At 27.1% G+C, this 20,955-nt stretch overlaps 3 protein-coding genes across 3 annotated transcripts; all 3 read right to left on the bottom strand.

Annotated features, from left to right (window-relative positions):
- Nucleotides 1–4,286: 4,286 nt before the first annotated feature.
- On the bottom strand, nucleotides 4,287–6,422 carry LOC108692148. Its single transcript, XM_018200299.1, has 3 exons — nucleotides 6,281–6,422; nucleotides 5,463–5,593; nucleotides 4,287–4,406 (listed from the first exon to the last, which is right to left on the bottom strand). Exons 1-3 carry the CDS (start codon nucleotides 6,420–6,422, stop codon nucleotides 4,287–4,289), a joined length of 393 nt encoding a protein of 130 aa, XP_018055788.1.
- A 2,366-nt stretch (nucleotides 6,423–8,788) lies between these two features.
- On the bottom strand, nucleotides 8,789–9,563 carry LOC108692151. Its single transcript, XM_018200303.1, has 3 exons — nucleotides 9,499–9,563; nucleotides 8,920–9,052; nucleotides 8,789–8,839 (listed from the first exon to the last, which is right to left on the bottom strand). Exons 1-3 carry the CDS (start codon nucleotides 9,561–9,563, stop codon nucleotides 8,789–8,791), a joined length of 249 nt encoding a protein of 82 aa, XP_018055792.1.
- Nucleotides 9,564–13,173: 3,610 nt separating this feature from the next.
- LOC108692152 lies at nucleotides 13,174–13,957 on the bottom strand. Its single transcript, XM_018200304.1, has 3 exons — nucleotides 13,713–13,957; nucleotides 13,423–13,539; nucleotides 13,174–13,348 (listed from the first exon to the last, which is right to left on the bottom strand). The coding sequence occupies exons 1-3, from the start codon at nucleotides 13,865–13,867 to the stop codon at nucleotides 13,174–13,176; spliced, it is 447 nt and encodes a 148-aa protein (XP_018055793.1). The 5' UTR covers nucleotides 13,868–13,957.
- Between the last annotated feature and the right edge of the window lie 6,998 nt (nucleotides 13,958–20,955).

Here is a 20,955-nt window from a genome sequence, read left to right as displayed (position 1 = left end):
TATATATATATATATATATAAAGTATGTCAACATATCAAACTGTTAAAAATAATCACGCTGATCGCTAATTGATATTTAACAGTATGTCATTAATTTAATGCAATTATTATTAAATTATAAACTTTACCAGGCAGATATCAAAAAGTTAAAATTAAGAGATATTTTTGTTGAAGATCAAATGTGAATGTGCGTAGAATGAAGTTTCAAAAGTGAAAAGTGTGCCTAACTTTTCTGAGGCTTTCCAATAGCTTAATTTCAGACTCACCCGTTGTATTATCTTAGGCGACAAATCGATTCCATTTATATAATGTTATAAAGAATAATAGTACGCGGATCATTCAGAAATTTTCTGAATTCAATTCTGATCTTATAGCGGACTGCACATCTGGGTATTATAGTCAATTAATAAATTTGCGTTAAAATTTATTTAAAAGAAAAACATTATATTTAACGAAATATTTAAGAATGGAATATTTAATCGAAAAAATTGAAGTTAATAATTAAAGTGTAACAAATTAACTACTCGTGAGATTTGTATTTCAGACTTTTCAAATTTTTTATATTGATAGAGAAAGACTATTAAAAAAGCTTTATTGCTTGATGATATTTGCAACTGTTTACATTCCACATTTGTTTACATCGAATTCTCTTGGACAAAATATGACAGATCACAACAAATACGTATTTTCTACTGTGTCTCTCACGAAGGACAATGAAAAGAAGTTTCATTTTACAAATTTCTTACAACTGAAACAAATATTTAATGTCATTAGTATGATTTACATAAAATATTGAAAATTATTTGTAAATTTTTTTATTTTTCTCTCAAATTATCGATTTTTGTCTTAATAATTTACGTAGGTATAGATGATACGGTATGTAAGTTCTTGTACATCCAGAGAATGATATTCTTCCTATTGATAAAAGGCGTCAGAAATTTCCATCTGAATGTTGATGGCTGTTTGTTCATTAGAGTCACAGTAAGATCATATAGTGTTGTTGAATATACTGTTTTCTTGAATATACTGTAATATATTAAAAGTAAATGCAATAATATAGTTGCAGTTGATAAAAGCTTCAGTATCTTATTTTATTATCATATTATCTGCACAGTGAGAAAAATACGAATCAAATATGAGCATAAGAAGATATATGTTCGGTAGAAGATATATGTTCGGTAGAAATAAAACAGCATTTCTCGCATTTGAAAAAAAAAGAAAATTCTGTTTTATTTCTACAAGCAAACTATTACACTATTAAAGCTTCTTTAATAGTCTTTCTCTATCAATATAAAAAATTTGAAAAGTCTGAAATAGAAATCTCACGACTATAGTTAATTTGTTACACTTTAATTATTAATTTCAATTTTGTCGATTAAATATCAATTAAATATTCCGTTTTTAAATATTTCGTTTAAATATAATGTTTTTCTTTTAAATAAATTTTAACACAAATTTATTAATTGACTATAATACCCAGATGTGCAGTCCGCTATAAGATCAGAATTGGATTCAGAAAATTTCTGAATGATCCGCGTACTATTATTCTTTATAACATTATTTATACGGAATCAATTTGTCGCATAAGATAATACAACGGATGAATCTGTCTCATGAATTTAAGCTATTGAAAAGCCTCAGAAAAGATAGGCGCATCCCTCCTTTTTCAATTTTGAAACTTCATTCTACGCACATTCATAAGTCACATTTGATCTTCAACAGAAATATCTCTTAATTTTAACTTTTTGATATCTGCCTGGTAAAGTTTATAAGAATAATTGCATTAAATTAATGACATGTTAAACATCAATTAATGATCAGCGATTTTTAACAGTTTGGTGTATTAACTATCTAGGTAGAAATATTATCTATTAGTAGTTACACATTTATCTTTTTACATTTTTTGTGTTATTGATTGACGAAAATTTCAAATAACTAAATATTTTATAATAAAAATATAAAAATTAATCGGGTTCTCAAAATTAAAAAATACAATGCAAAATACATGGACAATAAGAAGATATACATAGCGCAGAAATTGGTGCGCGAATTTCTACGTAATTAAAAAAGATTTTACATATGATATAAATGTACAATAATTGTCTATACCATATTATTCGAATTATTCACACGTTTCGGTTTTCTTCAAATCCATGATCAGCGAATACATTAATATTTTCTAACTATTTAAATTATTATATTAATTAGGAGAAAAAAATGTTCAATGTCGATAAATTGCAGATAAAGAATTATTACTTAAAAGAAATAGCTACAACAAATGGAATTACGTGAGTTTTTTAAGTATAAATACATTTAAGTAAAATACTTAATTTGAATACATTGCGACGATCTAATATACTAACATCTTTGTTGACAAGACAATTTATTATATTTTTGTTAATTTATTATATTTTTCTTCACTAAATCTTATAGCTAAACTACATGCTTAAAAATAATCTAAAATAACGCCATTTTTTCTAAATATGAGTACTGTCGTTTTTTTCATTAAATATGTTTTTATCATTCTATTATTTAAATTCATATTTATTTTGTCACAGCGTAGAATATACGACAGTAAAATAAGATACCGAAGTGTTTACTAACTGCAATTAAAACATTTCTTTTTACAATATTTATTTGTAATATGGTTATAGGTATAAATTATTGCTAAAATTATATTACCATGCGGAAACTCTCCATAGATGCATTAAATACTCCATCTAAATTCAAAGTAAATACCTTAATTTCTTTTTATAATAGAAACAGTATCAGGATTATATATGAACCAATAATGATAGTTATGCCTGTTGAGTTATCGATTGTTATGAAATAAGTCTTCATCACTGAAGAGAACGTACTGGAAAAAAGCTGGATCTTCTCTTATCACTTGTAATGTCCAACGACAAAATCGTTTTCATAGCCTCATATCATTTTTAATTACCTCGCGGATTAAAGTAGTGGAGTAAAGATATGGTAGGGATGAAATTTATGTCTTTAAAATCCTCCACATAGTGATATAAAGAGTTCCTAAATTAGTTCGTTGCAGTTCCTCTAATCGAAACATGGGGATTCAAATTTATCATTGCTAGCACTGCTAATACACGTGGATCACTAATGTCATCTTCAGCATTTATTTGCTTGCAGTTTCTCTTACGGATTCTTTTACGCTCTCGTAATAAAATTCTTCTTATCTACATTTTATTTGAAAGTCTAAACAGATATCTGTTACGATACAATCTTTCTACTCTGCAATAATTTCCAGCTTCACCAAACACGAAAATAATATCAATGATTTCATTTGAACTGTAAGCGGCTAATTTTGAAAAAAATTTCGAAAAATTCTAATGATTTAAAAAAAATTGATATGAAAAGGTATACGAAAAAAAGAAGTTGAAAAGAAGTTGAATCGTTCAAGGGAAGAATCGGAATCATTTCCGTTGGCGTGAGTGTATATCAAGTAGAAGTGAATAGATCGCGGAGATACTTGCACGTAAGAATTTCGTTCTCACACATGCGTATACGAATAACACCGGCGATTCTGTAACTTTCAAGCTCCATAAAGTAACAAAAAGTTCGGAAAGTAACATAACTCAATAAAACGTAACTTTATTATAGTATTTGAAAAGATCTCGAGATAAACTACAAAAATATGTAATAAAAAATAATATAATATTCACTTTAAAAAAATATTAATGATCTTGACTTGATTTTGACAAGGTCACTCAAGATCAAGTCCACATTTTCATCAGGTATCCTCCTTCAAGCCATATAACTTTTCTTCAAAAAATTTTTCAATAAAATCATCGATTCGCGAGATAATCGATCATATCATTTAAAATGAAACACCCTGTAAATAAATTTAATTTTTATTATTAATCGTAAGAATAATGATAAAGTTATGTAAAATTAGATAAATGCTTTGCAGTATATATTAATCATAAAGAATAAAATAGTACATATTTCTTAGAATAATAAATACAAAGATCGTACAAAGAATACAGATCAGCATTTTTGTCCGTTAAGTTCTAAATGTATTAGAAAATTCATGTTAATTTTATATATCTTAACATTATTGACTTTTCTAACGCAATGCATCTTCTCTGTTACAATTTTTATTTTACTACATATTACATTTGTTACTTTTAAATTATTTTAAATTATTATATAAAAAAATTTGTTACTGGAAATTTACTTTGGCATTATTCTGGATATCTACTTACTAAACAATATTGGTAATACATATAATTTCGGATCAAGATTTGCATGCATTTTTATATATTACAATTTTATATATTACGGAACAGAAAACTTACTTGAAACGTATTTAAGCAAATTACGTTAAATACTATTAAACAAAGCATCATTACCTCGACTATAGACATCAAACAACAGACAATTTGGTCAATCTTAAAAAACAGAAATATATTATTTATATAATTATAATAAACATATTAGTGGAAAGCGGGGCTAGTTATGACTCTGTCACTTTAAGTTTTATAAATTTTTACACAATTACGACTAACAGTAAATGCTTTAAAGTGTTTATCTGCCTCATTAATTTATTACTTTCAAATCCGTATATATTTTGTTAATATGAAAATATTTACGTTAATTAATTATAAGGATGCAAGTGGATGAATATGCTCCTATGGCATACTGTTCATCCTCGAAGGATAAGTTGAGCCATGAAGATAAGCCATTTAATAAGGGTACATACCATTAAAAACATGAAAGAATTATGTATACATTGATCGAAATTTTATTATTTTCATTCTAAATGTATAATAATTTGTAATAATAATAATTTGTAATAATAATTTGTAACTCTCTCTTTTTTAAAGGCTTTAACATTAACAAAATTAAAAAAGTTATAATCTCTACTCTTTATAATAATAATTCAACATATATGTTTAATCATTAACATAGAATAAAAAGGATCATTAAAGACAAATTTCATTTAAGTAGCTGAGTTACGGGATACTAAGCTCACCAAATTCCGTACCAGTATTGATGAAACATTTTTTATCACTGAAAAACAGTAGATAAAATAGCAACTTAAACAGTAAAGTTAAAAAACATATTAATTACTTACATCTAAAAAATATTTGATTGTTATTAAAGGCTTTAATTATTACGGACCAAAAAGAATATTCACTTAATAATTTTACTTTTCATATACGAAAAAGCGCATTTGTTTGGCTGTTGATCAGACACGGATTATTGTATTAAGCACAGTAATCTCTATCTATGTACTATCTTACGCAAGATATATCTATATATATTTTTGTTATTTACACTGAAAAAATGTGTGATTGAAAATGGACAGAAAATTCTAATTATATTCATCAATCTGAAATTGTCCATTTTCAATCAAACATTTCTTTCAGTGTATTTGTATTTACCCAATTTGCCGCTATGCGCAATCAGCCCCACTCTACTCTATCTATTTTGTAGATGTGTACCAACTTCATAGCTTGTCGGTGACTATCGACAGCACAAATTATGCCTTCGCTCATCAGAATCTTAGTTTTCTGCGTAATATTTTGTTGAATATTAATGTTTATTGCATGCTCGATACGATAGCTACAAATGTATATGTCCTATAATAATTATACAGTGTATTGAATAGTATATTAAACGACGATTTTTCAGCAAAAAAATACATCATTTCATAAACTTTGTTAATGAAGCAGTATAATGGAAAGTTATACTTTCTTAATCGATTCGTCCCATACCTCCCCTTAAGGATCCGATTTTTCATACAAAGTAATAAGACAATTACTTTTAATTAATTTTAATTAATTTTAATTGTTAATTACTTTTTGACGAATAATGAGCGTCGGCTAAAATCTTCTGAAGGTTTCTCAAAGACATGACATTGACATCATAATCATAGTCAAGAGCGACCTCCTTTATACTGCATAATTATCAAACTTTAATTAATATTATGTTCTTTATATATATTATATTGTTAAAAGATCAATTTTGATTACAATTTATTGTTATGATTATTCACGCTAAATTCTTGGGAGTGAAATTTCTCTCCCAAAAAGTAAGTTGTGTCAGTCCGGCAGGAGTGAAATTTTCATTCTTACAGAGTGAAGAATCACTCTTCAACAATGAAAAATCTCCAAGCAAGAGTCAAACTTCAATTTCTGCGAAAAGTGAAGAAAAAAATCCACTCTTGCCGAACTGGCTCAACTTTCATCTTTCTTGGAGTGAAATTTTATTTCAAAAAATTTAGAGTGTTCCTACATCTTCATTCGTATCTAGCAATTTATAAATATTCCACAGATATACTGAAGATACATAAGAAACATTCTTCCTGTTGCTAATACCGCAACTATTCCGATGTATATAATTGCGAAGCTGTGCAACAAAATTAAATAAAGGTACTTTTCTTGATCGATAAAATACTCCATTGTAATTGGTAGACGAGATATATTTTTGGTAAACAATGAAATTATTCGATAAATGCTGGCCGATAATACAAATAGATCCGGAAGTGCAAAATACTAAAAAAAATTAGAAAACATTTTTATTAAAAATTCTGAAATATAAGCCTATCAAGATTTATGCAATTTGGCGCACACGCACGTACACACACACGCGCACGCACGCACATGTACGCACGTACGTACTAATATACTTTAAAATTATTACATCATTAATACATTTAATACATTTAATTTCTATTTAGAATTACCATTTTGTATATTAGTTATGTAATTTGTGCTATATGTTATTGCATATTAATATGTTATTAATCATTGTAAACTCAGTACGGCAATACTTTAATAGAATCTGTGCAATACATCTGTTGGCGATCTTACTGAGCGCACGAAGAAATTGTAATGATGTGGCCAGGCGATCACCATCCGAGCGTTTCCCGCAGAATTAATACTTCGAGGGCACACGGTCGAGAAAGATGAAATCTTCTCTGCTTTCCAAATTTTATTAAAAATAAGCCTCGAGCGCGGGCGAATGTGTTTACAGCGGCTACGGAAAGGATCTTAGCAGTAGCGCGATGATGACCTTCCACGAGACGAGTGCAGAAAACGAAAACGACAATTTGTTTTGTTGCCAAGATGATCTGATATTTTTTTTTAATCGATTACGCGTGATGCATGCGTCGTTTAGCAATCGACATCTCGTGGATTCATCGATTTTTCATAGATGCGATTAGGCGATATAATTAGAGGTCGTGAATCACAGAGATATCGAACAACATCATATACATAATAATATCTAGAAGTACTAATCACAAATTACATGTTAATTGTAAATATAGATCTGAAAATATTGTTTTACTTGTAAGTATAATTGTGTGACGTCTTGCAAAGTAATTATATTCTTCTATGTTGTAATTATATAGTCTATAATAGCAACTTCGTTTTTATCTTTTACTTGATTACATATATGCTCAAGTTGCATTAATATATCCTTTACCTATTTCAATATTTTTTATTTCAATAATTTCATATATTGTTTTTATATAATATTATGTAACAAATGTTGCATATATTAAATTTGGTATGTAGTATACAAAAATTCACTGGACAAAGATGATGCAAATGTATATCCTGTAAGTTGTCAACTTACAGCTTTGATGTTGAAAACTGAAAGAGTCGTAACATATCATGCAAAAAATAAAGTAAGACGTAGAAGATAGGATCTTGTTGATGAGATTTGAAGTATTGATGTTATTTATACATTTTGATGTTATTAGCGTTGTGAAATACCAGAAGTAATTCTTAATTATACGCTTATAAACAAATTATAAATTTATATAGCACTTATATTACGTAATAATGAGAAAGACTATTTGATAATGAAGATTTGCAAAATGTATCTTATTACACAATATTACTATACTCTGTTCTTACCTGAAATATAATACCTGATATCAGAAGAGAAGAAAATAAATTGAAATTGTGCGAATTTAGATTGATAGGGCCACAAGCCCATAACGAGCAATAGAATTCTATTGAAGCTAAAATATTGAATACCTAGATGAACCACGATGTCCAAGATGCGACTGGATACAAAGCAGTCGACGAGTACAATTATCTCTTCTCCTTTTCTATCGACCTTGATATTCTTTCTTACAATGTAAATTTTTAATGTGAATGCTATAATTTGTATAATATGCGGCTATACAAAATATCCATTGTGAGATCACAATTTCATTAATATTTTACTTGTTTTTTGCAATGTGAATTGTTAAGGCATCTCTCTGACATCAAGACAATTTTGAATGACTTTTGTCTTTTAATAAAAATAAAAGAAAGATGTATGGTAATAAAAGAAAAAATAAAAGACATTTCGAATTTTATCGAAGGGCAGAAGTTACGCAAGCGCATCCTTTGTTTTTTGATGTTATAACTTCATTTCCATATAAATTCTTACATGATACATTTGATCTTTGAGATAAATAACCTCTATTGTTTTGCTTCCGTACAGATCGTAATTAATACATCTTATGTCAATTTAAAACATGGTAATTGAACATTTTTTATCATATTGCTTTATATTTTGTAAAATATTGTTAGAATATTATTAATCTATTGAATATTATTATAATAGATTCTACAATAAATTAATTGAATCTATTGTTTATATTTGTAAAATATACAGTTTTACTTACACTATGTTTACGAACGTTTTAGATTTCATTAATGTAAGATTAATTATAATCTCGGTTTAAGCTATTGTTTATCTTTTTCTAATACTTCAAATTAGAAAAAGATAAAGACTATGTTCTATTATTAAACTCATATTTATTTTATCACCGCGTAGAATATATGACAGTAAAGTAAGATACCGAAGTCTTTACTAACTACAATTAAAGATATTTCTTTTTACAATATTTATTTGTAATATGGTTATAGGTATAAATTATTGCTGAAATTATATTACCATGCCGAAACTCTCCATAGATGCATTAAATAATCCACCGACATTCAGAGTAAACACCTTAGTTTCTCTTTGTAATAAAAACAGTATCATTCTTTGTATACGTAACGGAGCTCTATACCACTGAACGTTGTACCTGTGAAATTGTATTATGTATTGTACATAAATAGCGATTCACTAATTGACAAAAGAAACTTTCTGCATCAGTTATTTTCAGCTTTACTAATTTGTTTTGCAATTACATTATTTTTTATATCTGACGAAACAATTTTTAAGAGGCACATAAAAACAACACTTTTGCTATCAATTACAAATTAGCAACACCAGTTATTGTAAAGTTACTATCAAAAATTATCTTTTTCACGAATAGCAAATTAATATTGCCATCATTTTATTATATAATTCGAATTAACGTGAGTTTGCTATAAACATAATATTGATCACCTTGTCCCGAGTATATCGAATTAATTGCTTGAAGAATTATTGACATGACTGCAAACTCATTGCATTTGGCCATCTGAGTTTTAGCAAATAGTTCTTTCAGTGCAAACATTCATATACTCATCATGAAATATTTCTTACGCAGTAGAGAATACGTAATTATTGTGATCTATTATATTCTGTCCGATATTATTGGATAGAAACATATATAAAATAATGGAAACCGCATACATCAATGGTAAGCAAAATTCGTTGATAATATTTTCAGATGAACTAATCTGAAATAACTAAGATACAAATTTAAAGGAGATTATAAATCTTCTGTATATGTGGAAACATACATATTTTTTTTTACTATTAGTCTAAGAATAATGATGAATTTAAATAGCATCGAAAAAATGTTTGGCAATATTATATATATTAACCATAAAAAGTATGGAGATATGTTTTTTTTTGGTATATAAATATAAAAAATGTATAAAGACTTCAGAGATAAGATCAGCTATAAGGGAAATCGGGTTTTGTTGGCACAGGTTTCACAATGCCGGCATTATATTTTTAAATTAATTATTATGATTGAAATATATCAGTATAATTAAGAGAATCTTTCTATATATTTTCATACTAATAATGGTTCTATTTATTGTTTATAGTTTCTTTGCAATAAATGAAATACAAACATGCTGCATTGTAGTTAACTTGCTCCAATATGTAGGATAAATTGGTACATGTGTCACATTATAAATTGCCTCTATGATAACTGTATATTAAATTAACAAAAACTAGTAAATAGGAAAGTAATATAAATAAAAATTAAATAGTAGATATGTACTTCTTAGTAAAAATTGTATTTTTCAAAGTTATTTTGTAATGATCATGAAATAGCAAAATATTGTTTGTTGAAGAAAAAAACAAGTAAATGTAAATTATTTTAATTCTATCTTATTTTAATATAGAAATATTATAAATTAAATATAAAGCGGCAGAGTTAAATTGTAATTGAATGTTCACACGTGCAGTGCAACGAATTAACCTAATCTTTTCTCATGATATAAGTCAACGTACTCCAAACTTATATACGTCTGATTTTGATCATTTTATTATAATTGTTACTCAAAATAACGTATTAACAAACACTTTTCTTTTATCATCGCTTAGATTTATTTTCTCAAAAACGAAGAACATTATTATGAAACGCTAAAAAATTTATTTGCGCGCTCTTAATCAAACTTTCTTCTTTTTCTATTGTAACACTTGTTTGATTTAAATAATTTAAATGAAACTTAGGGAAAAGTATTTACATAAAAAATATTTTGCAGTATTAACTATTTCATTATTTTTTTTATCATAAATACATAAACGGAATGCAATGCCAATTTGCCTTTTACGCCAAGCCCCGATCTCCCCTACTGCTTGTTAAATTCTAAAAGTAGGGCCGACTGGGGCTCGTTGGCATTTAAGAAGCAAATTAACATTGCAAATTAGCATTGTATTCCATTTATGATAAAAGATAGATAGTTCTTCCTAAGTTTCATTTAAAAGAGTCGCTTCGTGTAAATCGCTAAAAAAAGGTCATTTTTAAGAATTTTTTTTTAAGTATACAATCGTGATTGTTTAAAAATTTTTTTTGTTTTACTACATATATTAGAAAGTAAAAAAAATTTTTTTTTATTTCAATATAGTTTATTTTGTAACTTTTATAAATTAATATTGACGCAATCTCGGAATCATGAATCGGTGGAAAATCTAACACCTTTTGTATTTGTATGAAACAAAAACAATGGTTTCTTATTTTGTATGACAGTATCTTGTCGATGAACCTAAAAAATAAGTTAAAAGTTGAAAATTAACAAATTGGCGGCACTTTAAAGACATAAGTACAATTTTGACTCAAAAATTTCAATTTATTTATGCAATAATAATTGTTTTAATTAATTAATTAACACTTCTTAATGCATACAAGCGTTTTATGCAGAAGTAAAACCTTCACATATTTTTTCAGATAATGGAACTAATTTTACAGAAGCCAATCGTGAGCTAGAAGAGTTTAGAGCTCTATGTAATCAGGAGCATCAATTCATAATTATAAACGAAACGGCCAAGAAACGAATCAAGTGACACTTTATTCTATCATACGCACCCTACTTTGATGTTTGTGGGAAGCCACTGTCAAAACTTTTAAAAGGCATTTTTATAGAATAGTCGGTGAAACACCACTGACTTTCGAAGAGACGTCTACGTTTGTGTCTCAAGTAGAAGCTATCCTTAATTCGAGACACTAATAGTTATCTCATCTGATGATATGAGTTACATTTGAGGACACTTTCTTATTAGTGACACTATGATGTCTTATCCAGAGCTTAATCTTATGCAAATGCAAACAAATTGTTTATCGAACAGCATCTAGAGCAAATGCGTTAGCATTTTTAGAGACATTGAGCGAACAATTATTTACTCCAACATCATGTAAAATGAAATTGTAGCCACGGAATCCTCATGTTTCATGTCGGACAATAATTTGTTGAGAGAACGGAATTCCACTCTCTCCCATGAAGTGGGTGCTTGGTAGAATTTTGAAATGTCTGTCCAGTAGATGGCAACATTGTCAGAACTGCAATTGTCAAAACTGTAACCGGTTCCTATAAGAGATTGGCTTCCAGATGCGCTGTGTTGCCGTTCGAAGAAAGTGTTAACGCACATAATGACTAGTATTAACATATATATATTATATATATGTACATATATTACAAGTTCATTTTGAATTAAATTTAATTTAGCTGTAATCCATTTTCGTTCTTTATATTTTGATAGATTCAAGGAACGCAATATGTTCGTACATTTATACAATAATACAATTATACAATATATTTATACATACATTTATACAATAATAGTTAGCATCAAAACACGTGCCTTTTTTTCCCTCGCAGGGCTAGCATTTTCTAGTTCTAATTTTAGATGTTTAATTTCTAGCGTTCCGCCAGAGTTTATCTCAATCCTTCAATTGCCACAACGATCGCCATATAACATTAGCATTACTTCTTCTACCATGTTACTGACAATGTATCCTACATTGTCTGTATTAAAGAATTGTGTTTTTCATTGCAAAGATTGTATGTTATCATTCACGAATATCATTTCGGCATACATCCTCACGAACAAGGTTACTCTGCTTTGTATTATATCTCACGTGTAAACGTTTAATTCTGATGCTTTATATTTAATATATTTCTATAAGTAATAAAACGGGGTAGAATTAAAATAATTTACACTTATTTTTCTGTAACAACATTTTGCTATATGATCATTACAAAATAAATTTTAAACAGACAATTTTTATTAAAAAATACATATCTAATTTTTATTTCTATTACTTTTCTATCTTATGTTAGTTTATTATAGAGGCAATTTATACTGTAATATGTATCAATTTTACCCCACATCGGGGTAAGTTAACTACAATGCAGCATGTCCGTATTTCATTTATTACAAAGAAACTATATAGTGTATAGAACCATTACTGATATGAAAATGTAAAGAAAAGTTCTGTCATATTGATATATATTTAGTTGTAATAATTAATTCTTTAAAAAATGTAATGCCGATATTGTGAAAACTGTGCCGACGAGACTGGTCTCCCCTACTAGTAAATTTATGTTATATATCTTCAACATTATTGAATTTTTTATTGCAATGTATATTCATTATTTTTATTTTCACGATACATCGTTATTTTTTATATTATTTATACAAAATATATATTTATATAATAATTATTATTATTGGGAATGTTGAAATTCTGGCATTATTGGCTTACTAAACAGGATTGATAATATACATAATTTCGGAACAGCATTTGCATGCATTTTCACATATTAGAGTACGAAACAGAAAACTTACTTGAAATAGATTTAGGGTTAAGCAACTTACACCAAATATTATTAAACAAAACATCATTACTTCAATTATAGACTGCAAATGTTTGGACAATCTTCAAAAATAGAAGTATGTTATTTATAATAATAATAAACATATTACTTATATGTTATGGGCGTGAATACCAACTTCATAGCTTGTCGGTGAATATCGATGGCACAAATTATGTTCTCACTCATCAAAATCTTATTTTTCGGCGTAATATTTTGTCGAATATTGATGTTTATTGCATGTTCAATACGATAGCTGTAAATGTTTGTATAATTATACAGCAATCTATTGAATGACACAATTTTTAGTTAAAAATACATAATTTCATAAACTTTTTAATATATTACGTTATTTAAACATATAGTGTTAAAGTTAAATTTTGGTTACAATTTAAATTATTATGACTATTCGTATATCTTTATCCGTACCCAGCAATTTTGAATATTCCGCAGGTATGCTGAAAATACATAAGAAGCAATGTTCCTATTGCTAATACCGCAATTCCTCCGATGCATGTAATTGCGTAGAAGTGCAACAAAATTAAATAAAAATATTTTTCTTGATCGATAAAATATTCTACCATAATTGGTAGATGAGATATATTTTTTGATAAAACAATGAAACTATTCGACAAATGCTGACCGATAGTACAAATAAATACAGCAATAACGGCAAATACTAAAAAATATTAGAAAATGTTTTTATTAAAAATTCTGCAATATAAGCTTATCAAAATTTATACTATTTAGTGCGCAAACACATACGCACGCACACATGCGCGCACATATGCATCACGCACCCATTATAAATATATATATGTTATAAAATTTTATATTATTTTATTAATATATTTATAAAATTTTATTTAAAAGAACTCTATTATTTATGCAATTTGTGTAATATGCTATTATCCAAATTGCTTACTAACATGTCATTAATCATAGTAAAGACATAAACAAAATGTTAGTTAAATATGTTGTCATACTCAACAGAGCGATTCTTTGGTTTTTTTCAAGTAAAAAAATCCATATAAATATGTGTCCTTAACAGTTCAGTTTCCGAAATACAGGTGAATGTTCGCAAATGTTTGACGAAACGGTAAATTACGTTGAAGATATCTTTCTATATAAATATGCCTCGCTTCACGTGAACTACCATTCGCAAAAAGTAAACAAAGTGACAAAGTCAAAGTCAAAGTTACAAAATCAAGAATAAACTTCAGTTCTGATATTGCTGCGAGTTAGTTAGCTTGTACATACATTTTCGCGCCAAATTATTTCAGTCCATCAAAATCGGTTTTATTATGTTTAAGTTTATAAATTTTGAAATGGCAGATATGCACTTTATCTACAGTCTTGCAAATGATAACTCACGTGAGGCAAAGCATATTTATGCAGAAAGATATCTCCAATGCAATTTATCATGTCAAAACTATTTGCGAATATTCACCGCTATCTTGGAGAAAAAAGTTCTTTCGTAAAGAATACTGTTAATCTTGGAAAGCTTATGACAGTTAGAACATCAGTACTAAAGGGAGCTAACTAGCTTCTTCATGAAATCGAAGTACATTCAGAAACGAGCACAAGGAACATAGGATATTAAATATGAGTAATTATGTCATCTGAAGAATTTTAAAAGACCAAGTTATATCCTTATCACATTCAATGTGTACAGAGACTTTTCCACAAAGACTAGTTTTTTGTCAATGAATTCTTCTATTTCGGAACTTTTTTAATTCGGAACTTTTTTATTTCGAAAACTAAGCCATTTAGGACACATGTTTATTTGAACTTTTCTACTTGAAATAAACAAAAGAAGTTCTGTTGAGTATAGCAACATACTTAACTAACATCCTGTATATGGCAAATACTTTAGTAGATTCCGTTTAATATATCATACATTAAAATATATAGAAATATTTATTTAATATGATTTAAAACTAATTCCATAGTTACATAATAATTATGAGCATAGATCTGAAAATATTATTTTACGTGTGAGTATAATTGTGTTACGCCTTGCAGTGTAATTATATTCTTCTATAATAGCAACTTCGTTTTTATCTTTTACTTGATTACATACGTGCTCAAGTTGCATTAATAAATCTTTTACCTGTTATTCCAATAAGTCCATATATTGTTTTTGCATATGATAATATTTAAATAAATTTTAATATATAACAAAAATTCATTTGACACAGATAGTTAATTGTCAAATGCATATTCTGTGGGATAAAAGCACTAGTTGTGGATCGCTCTTTAAAAAAGTTTCATATTTTTATCGATAACAAATAATTAATAAAAAATTTAATAGTCATGATTAATCATAAAGATTACATTAATACATGAATAATTTTCCATTTAATTACCACTTTATATATTTTAATTTGAATTAAATAATGTAATGACAATTATCCACAATTAGACTTTATGTATTAATTGCGGTCATCAATTTAATTCATCAAATGCTTTATCCTTTTTAAGGTTCCTAAATCCCATAAGAATAAAAAATATGATTTGCAATTATATTGTAATATACAGGATGTTGTTCAAGTTATGGAGGCTCACGACGGTGTGCGCGCCGCTCTTGCCAGGCTATCCCCATAGCGCCAAGCGATCGATAGGCGAACACACTTTGCAAGAGTAGACCGGGTATGTATTCGGCTATCTTTAAGAATTATATTATTTCCTTAACTGGAGATACTTGCAAAATGATACAAGACTTTTCGATTCAGTTTAGTCCGCACAACCTGCCCATAAATATTTGGCGATTATTTTGTGACACCCTGTATATGCGTGTGACAAAATTATAGTTGATGATTCATATCTAATTCTAGGATCTAATTGTGGATCATGATGCAATTTTATCACATTTAAGTTTATTTAAAATTAGTTTATTTAAAATTAGTGACAGTAAATAATTAATGATAATAAAATTAATTAAAATGGAATGTTTAGCAATAAAAAACAATTAAATTATGAGTAAATTATTGTAACACTTTTAGCATATAAACATGTATACTATTTTATATTCTATTTTGTTATTTAAAACAAATAAATATTTTCGAGATGTCATCGTGAAATCATTTGTAAGATTTTATAAGTTTCTAAACATTTTTATAATAAATTTACGCAATAAAAGTATCGTTATAACATAATGATTAAACAACATCCGTGGGTACATTTAATTTCATCTTCGCATAACATTGATTCTTTCTATCAAATTTAATGTTATTTACTATCTACTAAAAAAGTCATAAAGCAATTCTTACGATATTACATTTGAATGAATTTTTAAAGATACATACGTTAATTAATTTCGCATATTTAAAAATCTTGTACATTTATAAAATATGTACAATTTAATGAAAAATACTTTAATTACTTAAATATAAAAAATGATTCGGAACTAGTGCCTGATCCACATCTAATGCTTTTATCCTAAGTCATCAACTTACAGCTTCGATATTACAACTGAAGAAGTTGTATTTTATTATGCAAAAAACAAAGAAAGACGTGGAAGAGAGGACCTTGCTGACGAGATTTAAAGTACATTTTGATGTCATTAGCGTTGTCAACTACCAGTAGCAATTTTATTTTCAATTATACATTTATAAACAATTATAAATTTATATAACACTTATATTATATAATAATGAGATAGACTTAATAAAGATTTGCAAAATAATAACTTATTATACTATTATATACTGTACTATTATATACTCTAGTCTTACCTGAAATATAATACCCGCTGTTAGAATAGTAGAAAAGAGGATAAACTGAAATCGTGTAAATTTAGATTGTTGGTAGGGCCATAAGCCGATAACGAGCAACATAATTCTATTGAAGCTGAAATATTGAATCCCTAGATGAACCATCCTCTGCGCTGTCCGGATTGTAACTGGTTATGAAGCAGTCGATGAGTATGTCGATTATCCCTTCTTCTTCTCCATCGATTACCTAGATGTTCTCTATTATTGTGTAAATTTTTAATTTAAATGCTATAATTTGTGTAGTGCTAGGCTATACAAGAAATATCCATTTGTGAGATCACAAATCCATTTATATTTTAGTAGTATTTTTTGCAATGAATACTATTAAGCCACAATTCCGATATCAAGAAAATTATGAAGAAATATCTTCTTTTAATAAAAAAAAAAGAAAAAAGATGTACATTTATCAAAAGACAAAAGTCACGCAAGCGCATAGCTTTTTTTGCATTAACTTCATTTTCGTATGGACTCTCATAATATAACATTTGGTCTTTGAGATGAATATTATCTTCTTTCTTATTATGTTCTTATTATTTCTTCGGCATCAATCGCAATTAATATATCTCATATCAATTTAAAATATGGTAATTAAATCAACACAATATTTTCCAATGTAATGCTTATATTTTGCAAAACATTGCGATAATATCATTAACATTATCTATTGAATATTATTATAAAAGAATATTATTATAAATTCTACAATAAATTAATGGAATCTGTTGTTTATAATTTTACAATATGTTCAGTTTTAATATATATTTACAGACGTTTACTTTCGGTTTCATCAATGTAAGATTAATTATAATCTGAATTTAATTTACTGTTTATCTTTATCTAATACTTCAAATTAAAAAAGATAAAAACTAAATTGAACCGAGATTTAATCTTATGTTGTGAATACTTTTGATTTCGCATTTCTAATAATAAATTAATTTAAGCAAAAATAATATACGTAGCAAAAAGACAGAATTTTCTTTTTTTTTTGAAATGTGAGAAATGTTGTTTTATTTCTACCGAACATATATCTTCTTATGCTCATATTTGATTCGTATTTCTCTTCTAAATGTGCAGATAATACGATAGTAAAATAAGATACTGAAACTTTTATTGACTGCAACCATATTATTACATTTACTTTTAATATATTCAAGAAAACACTATAGGTTCTTACTGTGACTTTAATAATGGAATAAACAGCCATTCGACATTCAGATGGAAATTTTTGTTCCTTTTATCAATTGGAAGAATATCATTCTCTGGATATATAATTATATACATCCAGAGAATGATATTCTTCCAATTGACACCATACAATTCTATACCTACGTAAATTATTAAGACAAAAATCGATAATTTGAGAGAAAAATAATTAAATTTACAAATAATTTTCAATATTTTACGTGAATCATATTGAGTTGCCCGGATAGTTAGGATGCCGATGTTGAAGGAAAATTGAAACGCAGAAAATTTAAATTTTAGTATACATTTATTAAATTATATAGATTAATCGGCACGAACTTTCCGGACAACCCAATACGATACTAATGACATTAAATATTTGTTTTAAAAATTTGTAAGGTGAAATTTCTTTTTATTGTCCTTCGTGAAAGACACAGAAAATACATACTTGTTGTGATCAGTCATATTTTCATTGTGTGATCTGTCATATGTTCAAGAGAATTCGATGTTCAAGAATTCGAACAGATGTAGAATGAAAACAATTGCAAATATCACAAACAATAAAGCTTCTTTAATAGCTTTCTTTGGCAACATAAAAAAATCTGAAAAGTCTGAAATACAAATCTCACGACTGTAGTTAATTTGTTATATTTTTTAATTATTAACTTCAATTTTTTCGATTAAATATTTCATAACATTTTTCTTTTCCAAAAATTTTAACGCAAATTTATTAATTGACTATAATGCCCAGACGTGCAGTCCACTATAAGATCAGAATTGGATTCAGAAAATTTCTGAATCCAGTGTACTATTATTCTTTATTATTTATTATTTGTGCGGAATCAATTTGTCGCATAAGGTAATACAGCGAATGAGTCTGTCTCATGAAATTAAGCTATTGAAAAGCCTCAGAAAAATTAGGCGCATTCTCTCTTTTTTCAATTTTGAAACTTCATTGTACACATCCTCGTAAATCACATTTGATCTTCAAGAGGAATATCTCTTAATTTTGACTTTATGATATCTGCCTAAAAAAAAGTTAAAGTTTATAAGAATAATTGCATTAAATTAATGACATGTTAAATATCAATTAACGATCAGCGATTTTTAACAGTTTGATGTATTAACTATCTAGTTAGAAATATTGTTTATCAGTAGTTACATACTTATCTTTTACATTTTTTGTGTTATTGACGAAAATTTCAAATAACTAAATATTTTATAATAAAAATATAAAAATTAATCGGGTTCTCAAAATTAAAAAATACAATGCAAAATACATGGACAATAAGAGCATATACATAACGCGGAAATTGATGCGCGAATTTCTATATAATTAAAAATTTTTACATAGGATATAAATGTACAATAATTATCTATACCATATTATTCGAATTATTCACAGGTTTCGGTTTTCTTCAAATCCATCATTAGCGAATCCATTAATATTTTCTAAATATTTTAATTATTATTTTAATTAGGAGAAAAATATTCAATGATAAATTGCAGATAAAGAATTATTACTTAAAAGCAGTAGCTACAACAATTGGAATTACGTGATTTTTTTTAAGTATAAATACATTGAATATTTAATTTGAATACATTGCAACGATCTAATGTACTAACATCTTTGCCAGGACAATGTTAATTTATAGTATTTTTCTTAACTAAATCTTATAGCTAAACTACATGCTTAAAAATAATTTAAAATAAAACCATTTTTTCTAAATATGAGTACTATCGTTTTTTTCATTAAATATGTTTTTATCATTCTATTATTTAGATTCATATTTATTTTGTCACAGCGTAGAATATATGACAGTAAAATATGATACCGAAGTCTTTACTAACTGCAATTAAAACATTTCTTTTTACAATATTTATTTGTAATATAGTTATAGGTATAAATTATTGCTGAAATTATATTACCATGCCGAAACTCTCCATAGATGCATTAAATACTCCACCTAAATTCAGAGTAAACATCTTAGTTTCTCTTTGTAATAGAAACAGTATCATTCTCTGTATACGTAACGGAGCTCTATACCACTGAACGTTGTACCTATGAAATTGTACATAGATAACGAATTGCTAATTGACAAAAGAACTCCCGTTAGTTATTTTCAGCTATGCTAATTTGTTTTGCAAGAACATTAATTTTTATATCTGACGAAATAATTCTTAAAATACATATAGAAAGAATACTTTTGCTATCAATTATAGATGATAAATTAACAATTATTGTAAAGTTGCTATCACAAATTGTCCCTTTTACGAGTAACAAATTAATGTTGCGATTTGTTATAAAATTCGATTTAACGTGAATCCGCGACAAATATAATGCTGTATCGATCATCTTGTCCCAAACTTGTCGAAAACATTTGCTTCAACAATTAATGACTATATAAAAAAACTCACTGCATTTGGCTATTTCAGTTTTAGCAAAATCGTTCTTTCCGTGCAAACATTCGTATACTCATCATAAAATGTTTCTTACGCAGTAGATAGTACGTAATTATTGTGATCTATTATATTCTGTCCGATATTATTGGATAGAAACATATATAAAATAATGGAAACCACATACATCAATGGTAAGCAAAATTCGTTGATAATATTTTCAGATGAACTAATCTGAAATATCTAAGATACAAATTTAAAGGAATTAATAAATCCTCTGTATATATGTGTGCATATATATATATATATATATA

The sequence above is a fragment of the Atta colombica genome, unplaced genomic scaffold (genome assembly GCF_001594045.1).
Source record: "Atta colombica isolate Treedump-2 unplaced genomic scaffold, Acol1.0 scaffold62, whole genome shotgun sequence".
NCBI lineage: Eukaryota > Metazoa > Arthropoda > Insecta > Hymenoptera > Formicidae > Atta > Atta colombica.
This window is presented reverse-complemented; position numbering and strand designations above follow the sequence as displayed.